This window comes from Zalophus californianus, chromosome 11, assembly GCF_009762305.2.
Source record: "Zalophus californianus isolate mZalCal1 chromosome 11, mZalCal1.pri.v2, whole genome shotgun sequence".
Lineage (NCBI taxonomy): Eukaryota > Metazoa > Chordata > Mammalia > Carnivora > Otariidae > Zalophus > Zalophus californianus.
In genome coordinates, this window is record NC_045605.1 from 58,805,823 (window position 1) to 58,820,281 (window position 14,459).

Below are 14,459 nucleotides of genomic sequence, written 5' to 3' on the forward strand. Positions count from 1 at the left end.
TGATCCCAGGGTTCTGGGATCCAGTCCCACATCGGGCTCCCTACTCAGTGGGGTGTCTGCTTCTCCCTCTCCCTCTGCCTCTCCCCCTATTCATGCTTGCTCTCTTTGAAATAAATAAAATCTTTTTTGAAAAATAAACAGCTATATGAAGCACTTTTCACACTGCTTTGTATAGTAGGGGTTAACTATTAATATTGGTAATTTAGATTTTGCAGTTTGTTCTTTGTGAAACAGAATAATAGTATTTTAGGGCTAGAAGAAACCTTTACTGATCATTTAATCAAGCACCCCTCTCTTTCGTATGATATTAAAGTCCAGAGGAGGAAGGGCAAAACCTAGTTTGAGGGTTTTTGGTGGATTGGTGATGTACCTGAAACTAAATTAAACCCAGTATCTTTGTGGACAGAGAGGTTGTGTTTTGTTCTCTTCACTTCTATCCATTGATTCTTTTTTTAAATCCCATTGAAACGATTGAGTTGTTTCCATTTTACCTACGTAGCTATTTTAGTGTCATAGTAGGTTGGCATGAATACTTTTTTTTTTCTTTGTTTAGCTAGATTTTTTCACACCCAAAATGGATCAGTCCATTAGAGATGAAGCTCTACTATTAAGGATGTAAAATGAAAAAAACCTCTGGTCATTTATGGTTTCACACCGTCCTGCTAGTGTTCTGACATGAGACATTGCTTCCCACAGTAGTGGAGCATGGCTTGTTTTGAGTGCTGATTAAGTGAAGGCTCTCTGGTCCACCTACAAACAGTAGTGATTTCAGTAGGGATAATAATGTTTGGTTTCTGTTCTCTCTTATGTTGTAGAGCCGACAATTAGAATCAGAAACTGGGACCACAGAGGAGCACAGTCTAAACAAGGAGGCTCGAAAATGGGCCACCCGTGTGGCACGTGAGCACAAAAACATTGTTCACCAACAAAGGGTAAGTGTAATAGAGAGAGTCTTAGGCTACATTTAGCTTAAGCAAAATGTCAAACCTGTTTAAGGAGTTGAGTTTTGTTAATGTGAAAAATACCCTTTTTATGTTTTTTCTGTAATTTCATCCACTCAGCAGTATGCTCTCAGCTATCTACTTAGCTTGGAAGTTCCTTAAGCCCTTCAAGCAGCAACACAGTAATTTATCTGTTTGCCATAACATTTCCTGAATGGCTAGTGATAGTGTATTACCGTCTCTCAGGTAGTAGAAGAGACATGCCTGTGTTGAATTAAGCTTTTAATGCCCTAGACAAATTTTTTTGAAGACTGGCTGGCTCAGTCAGTAGAGCATACGACCCTTGATCTCAGGGTCGTGAGTTCAAGACCCATGTTGAGCATAGAGTTTACTTAACAAAAAAAACTAAATTAAATTAAATAAAAATTTAAAAACTAAAATTGAGCACCAAAAAAATATATCTTCAAGACTAAACGCTAAGCACAAAGAAATTAGGTATAGTAAATTTTTTCTAATTTCCATTTATTTATAACTTTTTCTTACCCTTCACATCCAACTTATTAAAAGAATTGTTCATATTTAATGTCTATATTTCCTATTCTCACATTTATTTTTTAGCCCATAATATTTGGACTTTTCCTGCTTTTCCTTCCCTCATACTTCATACAGACTATACTTGCCAAAATCACCAGTGATGTCTATATTGCTAAATCCAAAATGGACACTTTTATTTCTCAAAACCTGTTGGCAGTTTCATCATAATTGACAAATCCCTTTGTGTTAAAACATTCTCTTCTCTAGTTATCCATGACTCAACACTGTCCTTCTGCCTCTCTGGCCATTCCTATATTCTTTGATAGGTTCTTCTTTCTTCACCTCATATTTAAGTATTTAAACTCCTTAGAGTTCTGTACTAGGCTATCTTTTCTTATTCTTTATTCTCATTATAGGCACTCTCAACCAGTGCCATGGTTTCACTTACCAAAAATCATAAATTAATATCTCCAACACTGGGCCTTTCTTCTGTGTGTACATATATCATCCTCTTGCCTGCCTTGACTTCTTTTTACTGTCTCACAGGGATCCTGAGTTCAATGTTCCACTAATCTAATGCTGCAAAACAAAACACCTCAAACTTAATGCCACAAAGAAGAGCATTTTTAATTCTCTTAGCACTCTGGAGATTGGATGGACTTAGCTTGCCACTTCTCGCTTGGGAATCTCCCATGTGGTTACAGTCAGATAGTGACTGGTACTAGAGTCACCTCACAGACTTCCCCACTGAAATAACTGGTTCTTGGAACAGGAAGACTTGAACAGCTGGGAACTAGAACAGCTAGAGCTCCTCATGCATCTCAGTCTCTCTGTGGTCTCCCCATATGGTCTCTCCAGCACAGTGGCTTCAGCTTAGCTGTACCTCTTACATGGTGGCACAGGGCCCCAAAGGTGTGAGTCCCAAGAATGAGCCAAGTAGGAGGTATGTTATCTTTTCTGGCCTAGCCTCAGAAATAACATGATATTACTTATGTCATATTTTTGTTAACTGAGGCAGTCACAAAGGTCCATTGTCCAGGTTCAGGGGGAGAGAACATAAACTCTACTTCTTGGTAGGGAAATAGCAAGGTTCTAGAAGAACATGTGGAGTGGGAAATATTGTAGTAACTTTTTTCAAAAACACAGTCTTCCACAGTCTGCCTTCTGGTTATAACAGTTTACATCCTCTTGCATGCAAAATAAAACTCCCCTCTTTACCCCAAATCCCCCAAAGCCTGGTGTCAGACTCCAGTAGGTCACGTAAATGAGAGTCACAGACAGATGAGGCTTCTTGAGTGCAATTCCTCTAAGAGTTTATCTCAAAGAATTTGTGAACTAGAGAGACAAGTTATCTGTCTACCATATATCCAGTAAATAGTGATTAATTACTGCAGCTTTATACTTCTAAAATATAAAACACGTGAGACTTTGTTTTATTAAAATGCTTTATGATATTTGAAAGTAATGTTCAGGTATTAAAAATAAGTCTGCTTCCTCTGTTGTCAAGACATACTGTGTCTTTCTGCTAGGAGACAGATACAGGCAGATTTCAACAACTTCTCCATTTCTTAATAGCATGACCTATGTTCGGCTTTAATCTAGTAAGGTATAATTTAAGCAGTAAAATTAAGGGTTTTTTTAATACTAAAACCAGTTCTGCTTTTGGCCATGATAAATTACCATGAGATCACACTTAAAAAACAATGAAATTAGTAGCCATATGACCTCTCAGGTTTTCTGCCTAAAGGCACTTTTTATATTGCAGTGCAGGGAGGGAGAACTTAAGCAGGGCACCACAGACTCACTGAGTTGAGATGACAGAGATTAGAGTTCAGAGTGGCTGAAATGGCATGAATTTCAGGGCAAAGTACCAGACAATATGGAGATGCAGAGAAAGAATTCCAAAACTCGCCATAGATACCCCCTTCATTCTGGTGCCAAATACTAAACCACACATGCATATGATGAAATTCCACAATACGGGGTAGAAAATGACAGAGGAGATAAGCTGAAGGATTCCCAGAGGTCACATAGGTCCAGAACACATTCAAGTTGTGATTAGCAAAGGTTGAGACTACTCATGGATCACCTGGGGCATTCAGGAGATTACAGAAGGATCATACAATGGTTCCAGGGCTAACTTGTCTTGGAATAGGGCTACTTTAGAACAAACCTAACAGAGCTTTAAAACAGGCTTCAAAAAGATCAAACTAATCCACAAGTAACTTATTTGCCTGCCAGGGGGAAAAAAAATCTACTCTTCGCCTGGGTGGCTCAGTCGTTAAGCGTCTGCCTTCGGCTCAGGTCATGATCCCAGGGTCCTGGGATCGAGCCCCGCATCTGGCTCCCTGCTCCGCAGGAGGCCTGCTTCTCCCTCTCCCACTTCCCCTGCTTGTGTTCCCTCTCTTGCTGTCTCGCTCTCTGTCAAATAAATAAATAAAATCTTAAAAAAAAAAAAAAACTACTCTTCAAAGGAAGAAAACGAAATCCAGTATTCAGTAACATAGTATTCATGGTGCACCTAGGTGACTCAGTCAGTTAAGCATCCCACTCTTTTTTTTTAAGATTTTATTTATCAGAGAGAGAGCACAAGCCCAACCGCACAAGCAGGGGGAGCACCAGGCAGAGGGAGAAGCAGGCTCCCCACTGAGTAAGGAGCCTGATGCAGGGCTCGATCCCAGGACCCTGGTGCTTAACTGACTGAGCCACCCAGGTGTCTCTAAGTGTCCCACTCTTTATTTTGGCTCAGGTCATGATCTCAGGGTTGTGAGATCAAGACCCGCAACAGGCTATGTGCTGGGCGTGGAGCCTACTTAAGATTCTCTTTTTTCTCTCTCCCTGTCCCTTGGCGCCCCCCCCAAAAAGGCATAAAAAAAAAAAAACAACATAGTATTCACAATGTCAAGAATCAAGTTTGCTAAATATTAAAAGAAGCAAGAGAATATAACCCATGATCAAAGGAAAAATCAATTAAAGCAGACCCATAAATGTCAAAGATGATGGAATTAGCAAATAAGGACTTCAGAACAGTAAATGAGTTCAAGGATTTAAAAGAAAACAAACATGAACATATTGAAGAAAGAAAAGGAAAATACACAAAAGAACCAAATGGAACTTTGAGAGCTGAAAATACAATATTTGAAATGAAAAATTCAATAAATTGGGTGACACCAAAAGAAGAACAATGAGCTTAAAAGTATATATAGCAATAGAAACTGTCCAAACTATTGAGTCCCATATCGGGCTCCTTGCTCAGCGGGGAGTCTGCTTCTCCCTCTCCCTCTGCCTGCCACTCCCCCTGCTTCTGCTCTCTCTCTCTCTGTCAAATAAAATAAAGTAAAATAAAAAGAAAGAAACTGTCCAAACTGAAACACAGAAATAAAAGACTTTTTAAAAGTGAACAGAGCATCATCAATCTGTGTGGGAGAATTATGTGCTCTAACATTTTGGGAGTTAGAAAGAGACTTATTTGGAGACAGAAAGAGAGAAGAGTCAATTTCATAATCAATTTGTTAAAAAGCAGTGATACTCAATGATATGAGACTCAAAATATTTTCTCTAGGATCAGGAACAAGGCAAGGATGCCCCCTTTTGCCACTTCTATTCGTTATAATACTAGAAGTTCTAGCCACAGCAATTAGGCAAGAAAAAGAACTAAAAGGCATCCAAATTGAAAACAAACAAGTGAAATTATCTCTGTTCACAAATAAAATGATCTTACACACACACCCCTATTAGAGCTAGTAAGCAAATTCAGCACAGTTGCAGAATACAAAATTAACACACAAAAATTGCATTTTTTAAAGATTTTTATTTATATGGGAGAGAGAGATAGCAACAGAGATAGCTGGGGAGGGCACAGGAGGAGAGGGAGGAGCAGGCTCCCCGCGGAGCAGGGAGCCCAATGTGAGGCTCAATCCCAGGACCCTGGGATCATGACCCGAGCCAAAGTCAGACGCTTAACCGATTGAGCCACCCAGGCATCCCCTAATCAGTTGCATTTTATACACTAACAATGTACAATCCCAAAAGGAAATTAAGAAAACAGTTCCATTTACAATACCATCAAAAAGAATAAAATACTTAGGAATAAACATAACCAAGGAGGCAAATTACTTGTACACTAAAAGCTATAAGACACTGATGAAAGGAATTAAATAAGATATAAATAAATGGAAAGACCTCCTGTGTTTATGGAATGGAAGATAATATTATAAAATATTATTATATGGAAGATAATATTATAATATTATAAAGATATAAAGATAATAATATTATAAAATATTATAAAATAACAGTACCACCCAAAATGATCTACAAATTCAGTGCAATCCCTATCAAAATCCCAACAGTATTTTTTTTGCAGAAATAGAAAAACCCCTCCTAAAATTCATACGGAATCTCAAGGAACCCTGGCTAGCCAAAACAGTCTTGAAAAAGAAGAAAGTTGAAGGACTCATACTTCCTGACTTTAAAACTTATTACAAAGCTACAGTATTCAAAACATTGTAGTATTGTCATGACAGACATACAGACCAATGGAATAGAAGTTTCAATATTTTAATTATTTCTATTTTTTTAACATGGAGAACTGAAGAGTTTTTTAAAGTTTTAATTCCAGTATAATTAACATACAGTGTTATATTAGTTTCAGGTGTACAATGTAGTGATTAAGCAGTTCTGTACATTACTTAGTGCTGCTTAGCATAAGTGTGCTCTTAGTCCCCATCACCTGTTTCACCCATCTTCCCACCTGCCTCCCCTCTGGTAACCATCAGTTCTCTATATTTAAGAGTTTGTTTTTTGGTTTATCTTTTTTTTTCTTAGTTCATTTGTAAAGGTAGCAGTATTTTAAAAATACCTGTTATCTCCAAACTAACCCGTTTATTCAGTGCAATCCAAGTCAAACATCCAGCAGGAGTTTTTAGAGAAAGTGACAAAGTGCTTCTAAAACATACATGGAAATGCAAATGATCTAGAATAACTAAAGCAATTTTGAAAAATAAGAATGAAATTGGAGGGCTGGGGTGCCTGGATGGCTCAGTCAGTTAAGCAAGCATTGGGCTCTGCACTGAGCATGGACCATACTTGGGATTCTCTCTCTCCTTCTCCCTTTGTGCACCACCTCCTTCCCCTCCCCCGATGGTCATGTGCTCACATCCTCTCTCTCAAAATAATAAATAAGTAAATCTTAAAAAAAAAAAAAAATTCGAGGGCTGGGGTGCCTGGGTAGCTCAGTCAGTTAAGCATCTGCCTTCAGCTCAGGTCATGATCCCAGGGTCCTGGCTCCCTGCTCAGAAAGGAGTCTGCTTATCTCTCTCCCTCTGCCCCTCCCCCTCAGCTTGTGCTGTCTCTCTCTCTCAAATAAATAAATAAAACCTTTAAAAAAATGGAGGGTTTACTCTACCTCATTTCAAGACATAAAACTACAGAAATCAAGATGTATTGGTGTAAGAATGGACTTACAGATGAATGGAACAAAAAAGAGACTCTAGAAATAGGCACACACATATATAGTCCATTGATTTTTAACAAAGATATGAGAAACTTATAAAAATGCTAAATAAATTTTAATAAAAATGAATCCAGTTATATATTAAGCACATGACTAATTAAGAGTGCCAGGATGATTCAACACTAGAAAATTTCTCAGTATAATAAACTGCATTTTCCAAATAAAGATGAAAAATTCTATGATTTTTTTATAGTTACCAAATAATCATATGATAAAATTCATTATCTCTTAGTGATTAAAAAATAAAATGAGGGGCGCCTGGGTGGCTCAGTCGGTTAAGCGACTGGTCGGGTCATGATCCTGGGGTCCTGGGATCGAGCCGCCCCACGTCCGGCTCCCTGCTCAGCAGAGAGCCTCCTTCTCCCTCTCTGCCTGCCACTCTGCCTACTTGTGCTCTCTCTCTATCTCTCTGTCAAATAAATAAATAAAATCTTAAAAAAAAATAAAAAATAAAACGAAAGTCACAGCCAGCAAGATAAAGAATTTTTCATCCTAACAAGGGTAGCTTCCTGAAACTTACAGCAAAACATTACGTTTGATGGTTGTGTTTTCTATATCTGCCATAACAAATTACCACGAACTGAGTAGCTTAAAACAGTACAAATTTTTTTATCTCACAGTTCTGTAGGTCAGACATCTGGATGGGCTTAGCTGATTTTACTGCTCAGGCTTTAACAAGGCCAAAATCAAGTTGTTTTAGTTAGCTAGCTAGGCTGGCCTCTGGGGTAGAACCCACTTCCAAGTTCATTTAGGTTGTTGTCAGAATCTAGTTCCTAATAACTGTAGAACCTAGGTCCCTGCTTCTTTCCTGTCAGCTGGGGGTACCCTTAGCTCCTAGAGGCTACTCTCTCTGATCCTTGCACATGGGCTTCTACATCTCGGAGCCAGCAATGATGCATTGAATCCTTTCTGTGCTTGGAATCTCCCTGACTTCCTTTTTGGCCTGTCTCTCATTTGATTCCAGCCAGAGGAAGTTCTCTGCTTATAAGGGGTCATAATGATTATATTGAGCTGCTTCAGTAATCCAGGATAATCTCCCTATTTTAAGTTCCATAACTCTAATATATCTGTAAATTATATTTTACATATAAACAGTTCCAGGATTAGGGTGTGGACCTCAGTCCTACAGTTATTAGGAATTAGATTCTGACAACCTGAATGAGCTTAGAAGTGGATTCTACCCCAGAGGCCAGCCTAGCTAGCTAAAACAACTTGATTTTGGCCTTGTTAGAGCCTGAGCAGTAAAATCAGCTAAGCCCATCCAGATGTCTGACCTATAGAACTGTGAGATAAAAAAATTTTTTGTTTTAAGCTACTAAGTTCGTGGTAATTTGTTACGGCAGATATAGAAAACACAACCATCAAACATAATGTTTGCTGTAAGTTTCAGGAAGCTATCCTTGTTAGGATGAAAAATTCTTTATCTTGCTGTCTCTGACTTTCGTTTTATTTTTTAATCACTAAGAGATAAAGAATTTTATCATATGATTTTTTGGTAACTGTAAAAATAATAATAGAATTTTTCATCTTTGGAGGTCATTCTGCCTACTAAAACAGTAAAATAAAGAAAACAGTACTGAGCATCACCGCTACTTTTCAGTGTCATAAGATTTAGTGCATTAATGAAAGAAAAATAAAGTGTTCAAATATTAGGAAAAGGTACACCTGTTATTATTTATAGATGATATGATTGTGTACCCCCCTAGAATATGTGACCCAAGACTCAAATAGACATAACAATGGGGCAGTAAGGTGAATAGATAGAAGACTATATACAGCCTATAAAACAAAAGAACTTTAAAAAGTTAAGAGTAAGGGAATAGAATGAGAGGAAACATTTATAACATAACAGAAAAAGGACTAATATTGAGAAAAGTATGCTAAAGTAATAAATAATAAAAGGACAGAAAACTAGAAAGAGGAATAGAGGCTAAAGATTGACAATGTCTAATGTTGGTGAGATACAGAAAAATATGCCGTCACACACTACTAGTAGAAGACTATGTACAACTTTTGGGAGGCAATTTGGCAATGTCTATTTTTTTAAATTTTTTAAAAAGATTTATTTATTTTAAGAGAACAAGAGAGCGTGGGCAGGGTGGGGAGGGGCTGAGGGAGAGGGAGAAAGAGTCTCAAGCAGAGACTGGGAGCTGAGCTGGGAGCCCACCCCAGGGCTCCATCCCATGACCCTGAGATCATGACCTGAGCCAAAACCAAGAGTCAGATGCTTAACCAACTATGCCACCCAGGTGCCCATGGCAATGTCTATTTTAATTAAAATGTACAATTTCCACTTCTGTATTTTTATCTTAAATATTCCTATGTGTGTTCAAAGAGTCATTAACTAGGTTGTACAGTACTATTTATAATATTGGGAAATTTGAAACTCATAGCAATAGAATAAGTAAATAAAAATGGTACAGCTAAACTATTGCATCTATGGATTAGAGAATGAAATCAGTCTATTTGTACAGTTCTAAAAAGGCCTCAGACACATTGAGGGAATGATAGATCTCATTTTTAAAGATGTATTCATTTATTTTAGAGAGAGAGCACGGTGGGAGGGGCAGAGAGAGGAAGAGAGAAACCCAAGCAGACTCCACACTGAGCATGGAGCCTGAGGCGGGGCTCAGTCTCACAACCCTGATCACACCCTGAGCCAAAACTAAGAGTCAGCTGTTTAACTAAGTGTGCCACCCAGGTGCCCCATCATTTTACTATTTTTTAAATGAAATTGCAAGTATGTACAGATACATAAGGAATAGTTCAGAAAAATACATGTAAATTGATGGGACAGTAATGATCTTGGGGTGAGGGGGGCGCATAGTGGGATGTGCAAATATGAGACCTTTTGCCATTTTTATTAGTTGTTTTACAACAGTACTTTATATTCATGTAATTTTTTAAGAAGATTTTATTTATGTATTTGAGAGAGGGAGACTGAACAGGAACAGGGGGAGTGGCAGAGGGAGAGGGAGAAGCAGTCTCCCTGCTGAGCAGGGATCCTGATCCTGGACCGTGGGATCATGACCTGAGCCCAAGACAGAAGCTCAACCAACTGAACCACCCAGGCGCCCCATATTCATTTAATTTTTAGAAATTGAAGGTATGCATATCAAAACATGCAATCCAAGTAAGGTTTGTAGATTGTGCCAATGTCAATTTCCTGGGTTTTATATTGTAGTATAGTTATATAAGTTGTTGCCGTGGAGGAAAGGGGTGGGGAGACTTTCTGTACTACTTTTGCAACTTTGTATGAGTATAATTGTATCAAGAGTTTTTTTAATTAACAAATAAGTGAAAAAAATTAAAGGTTAAAAAAGGAATTGTGGCCACTTGTCACTGAAGTCTATTTAATTACCTAAATACTCTAGTCACTAAAGCAAAAAAAGAAAAAAAAATAAGTCATCATTTTCCTGTTTTCTTTAATAGGTTCTAGATGATCTGGAATGTCATGGAGTTGCAGTGTCAGAACAAAGCCGGGCAGAGTTGGAACAGAAAATAGATGAAGCTAGAGAAAATATTCGTAAAGCAGAGGTGAGGTGACAGCTAACTGTGGCATTTTGCCCAGCTCCAGCAACATCACAGCTGTGATATATGCCTTTAGAATTCAATTTCTATATGCTGGTTAATTTGAAGATGACTCAGCATCTTCATCTGAGTCCAGAGTATTATTTCTGAGTACCTGCTTCATACAGGATAGTACACATAACAAAAGGACACTGAACCTGTTATCTGAAGAGTTTATAATCAAGAAAAATTAACAGAATTACACCACGATAAAGATATAATTTTAAAGTTTTCACAAGATACATAATAAATCAGTCAAATTAATGGCATAAAATTGATATATATATATATATGTTCAGAGCCTTGAAAAGTCCTCTCCGATAATGAAAGTTTCATTGGTCCAGGGGCATAAGCTGATCTTTAAAAAAAGAGAGACTTGGTTAAGCAGACAAGGCAAAAAATGTTACAACAGTGAATTTAATCTTTTGGTGAGGGGTCATGGAACCCTTTGTGTATGAAAGTGTGAAACCCTCTCTCCCACAAAAAAATACGCATTTTTGTGTACAGTGTCCAGAAGTTCATGTGCCCTAGAGTAATATTCCCTGACCTCGCGGCAGGAAGGTTGAGAGGGAAAGAAAGACGTTATTTGCAAAGGAGGAAGACATAGGATACAATTTGGCAGTTGGATTTGTCTAGAGTGGAGGTTTTTTGTGAGGAAATGTGGTAAGAAGTTAATAATTGTGGTGAGGACCAGTTTATGGATGACCTGTGCACACTTGGGTATAGTTATCTATATATATATATAGTTACTTATCCAGTGCAACATGTTGAAGGGATGTAAAAAAATAGACATTTTAGAAAGACTTAAGACTATCCAGACTTCAAGGAGAATATGTTCCTGTTAGGAAGGCATAAAGAGTGTCAAAGATAACTAAGACTGCAAAACATAAATGCTGAGGCGTGGTCCACACAAGTATACTTAATACTTAAAGAACCCAGAGGACACAGAGACTACTGTGGCAGAAGTTGTTAGGGCAGGTAACACAGAAAAGGTAGAATTTGAGATGGCTGTTGACAGATGAGTAGTATTTAATTAGAGAAAAAGGGATAGCACAAGATTTTTGCCATGCAATGTCAAGAGGCATAACTTGAACCAAAAGAAGAAGGTAGGAAGGAGGCAGATTTGAGCCTGGCATTGGGAAATGCTCTCTAACAGTCATTTGCCCAATGAGAGAGTAAGCTCCGTGGGACACAGTATAGCGCTGTAGGTGTACAAGATACTGCCAGGGACTCTCTACAAGGAGTTCTTGCAATTGGTTGAGGGTTAATCTAAACTAGTGATTTTCATATATCCCCTCAGGACTCTAGAGGTTTTGAGGAAGTGTTTCAGTGGTTGGTTGAGGGGGAGGGGGTGGTGAGAGGAGAGGCAGCTTAGGCAAACATAGGGAGTATGAGCGTGTTTTTGGCACAACCCCACAGAAGTGATCTGAACCAGAAAGGCTTGCCATCTGCCTGGTGTACAGAAACCCTAGTAAACCCAACTTGCCTTTGTTCCTGGCACATGATCCATGGCCTCCATAGTGAAGAGGGCAGTGTGTACAATAAATAGCCATTTTCCACTCTGAATTCAGGGTCATGGCTAAACCACTACCCTAGTGTACCGGCCAAGTACTGTTGGCAGGCCCTTGCCTGGTCTGAGAGACACTGGCTTGTGTATGAGAGTTTCTCCTGCTGTTTGTTTCTCCATCCAGCAGGAGAGTGAAGCCAGTTTCAGAGCCTTGGTGGAACAGGACGTCTCAGAAGTTTTGTGAAGGGTGTGTTCTCTCTTGTATTTTCCATTTCCAGACTCCCTCCATGGTGTCACTGTCTGGTGTCATCGCTCCACCAAACCCCCCAGTAGTGGCAGCAGTAGGTATCAGTCCCACAAAGTCTGCATTTAGGCTGAATGACATGTTATTTCCATGAGTGTGCTAAAGAGCCCTGTGTTTGTTAGCTTAAAGCTAAAAATATGAAGTGAGATTCCCACAACAGAATGTCTCATTTCTCCTAATACCAGTATTTAAGTCTGTATTCTCAAAGATAATTTTCTTACCAAAAATACGGAATATGCTAAGAGCCATGATGCTGGATCCATTATCTCAGCTTTAGATATCTATGAAATATAGTTAGTCCTACTGCTATCTTAAAATGATCTCTCACTTGATTTTCACCTATCAGATATAAACAATAACCCAGCTAAAAATAGATGGCAAATATGTGAGTGTAGTATTGGGGTAGTACTTAACCAGATTGTCATAATGACATTTTTGGGTAAAGTTGACCACAAGAGCCTTCAGAAGAATTGACATTAGTAGTTTCTATAGATTCCTTTTTTTCTTTCCTTTGCCTTTATATCATTTGTACTGGATTTTCTCTTTCCATTCAATAGTTATTTACTTTATTATAAATACCTAATCAAAAGGAAAAAAGCTGGTTAAAGTTCCATTATCTCCTTCATGTTTGGTTTTTAACTCCTATCAACATGAATGTTTCTCTCCTTTGTTGGTTAATCTACTTTATCCAGTCTTTTCTGTATAGTGTTTCCATTCAGTGTTGCTGATTAGAATAAAAACCTTTGTGGTGGTCAATAATAAACTTTTTCCAAACATAAGAAATCGCAAATATAAATGGCCTGTGCTTTTCCAAAGAATAGGGTTTATACAGTGACTAATTAAGTATTGGCTGGTTAATGTGTGACAAATTCACTAAATGGTTAGTTTAACAAATACTTAATGAATACCTGCCATGTGCCAGATACTGATGGATATACTATACATACCGTGATGAACAAACTATTATTATATTATTATGATCTCTATGATTGTCACAAAATCTTTGTATTAGATGTGGTACTGTTTGCAGCCCCTGACAAATTTAAGAATTGAAACAGAGCAATAGCTGCTTAAGTTAAACTTTAGTAACAGTCTTCTTAACCTGGTATTTATGTATTTGAATTTTTTGACATGCCTTTTGTCACAAAGACACACACATTCTTCATCTGACTTACCATTCCTATTTTAAAAGTAGCTTACCAAGAGACCAAGAATTTTTAAATACCATCTTTTTGGAAGCTGTACATGACTTATATTGTTCCAGAACACAATTATTTTTTGCATGTTTAAATTTTTCCTTTTATTTGGGTTGAGGGCAGTTCTCTCTTTTTTGACAGTGAGAAGACACAAAGAGGAGAAAGTTAATGTAAGAAGTCAAAGATACCCAGAAATTTTTAGTAACTCACATTTGGTGTGAGGTCTGCAGAAGGAACTATAGACTATATGATTCTTTCTTTAAGATATTAACTATATTTTTTTAATCTGAATTGAATGTACATTTGAAAGCCAAAGTACATTAACAAAGTGAATTAACAAAACCAAAAAAAATCAATTATTATCTATATAAACACATTTTCATAAATAACATTTTCTCTTAAATTATCATCTTGTAAGCTTCTGTTGTACATCAGGAATTCAAAATTATATCATCCTTGTACCTCAGTGACTCAGAAAATGGTAATTAATACCCCTTGCCAGCATGCGATAGGAGAAACCTAAAAACTTCACTTGCATAAAATGTAGGGAAATGCTAAGGATGAGCCTGCTGTAAAAACAGAATTTCCAGTCATGTTATATCCAGATTGACATTACCTCTGGGCCTGTTATGGCAGGTTTTCACCGTACTCATGTAACATGTCAGCAGACCTTTTGACTAATCACTTTCTTTCATTTTTATTGTGAAAAGTTTCAACCATATTTAAAAGATGAGTAAATATATATTTCTCAATATGCTAAATTCAACAATTAACATTTTACAAAATTGACTTTGTATGTTTATTCCTATTCTGTAATACAGAAGTTAAAGCAGGAGGCCTGATTCGAATGAGTATTTTAAGCAAGAATACTTTATAGATAGATGCTATGTTT

At 37.7% G+C, this 14,459-nt stretch overlaps 1 protein-coding gene across 2 annotated transcripts in view; it reads left to right on the plus strand.

Moving 5' to 3' along the window:
• Positions 1 to 14,459, plus strand: part of FCHSD2 (FCH and double SH3 domains 2) — a 275,661-nt gene that overhangs the window by 225,837 nt on the left and 35,365 nt on the right. For both annotated transcript variants that reach the window (XM_027579041.2, XM_027579042.2), the window contains 2 exons: positions 816 to 932; positions 10,423 to 10,527. In XM_027579041.2, coding sequence (XP_027434842.1) covers positions 816 to 932; positions 10,423 to 10,527 — 222 coding nt within the window. The remainder of the gene's footprint in view (positions 1 to 815; positions 933 to 10,422; positions 10,528 to 14,459) is intronic.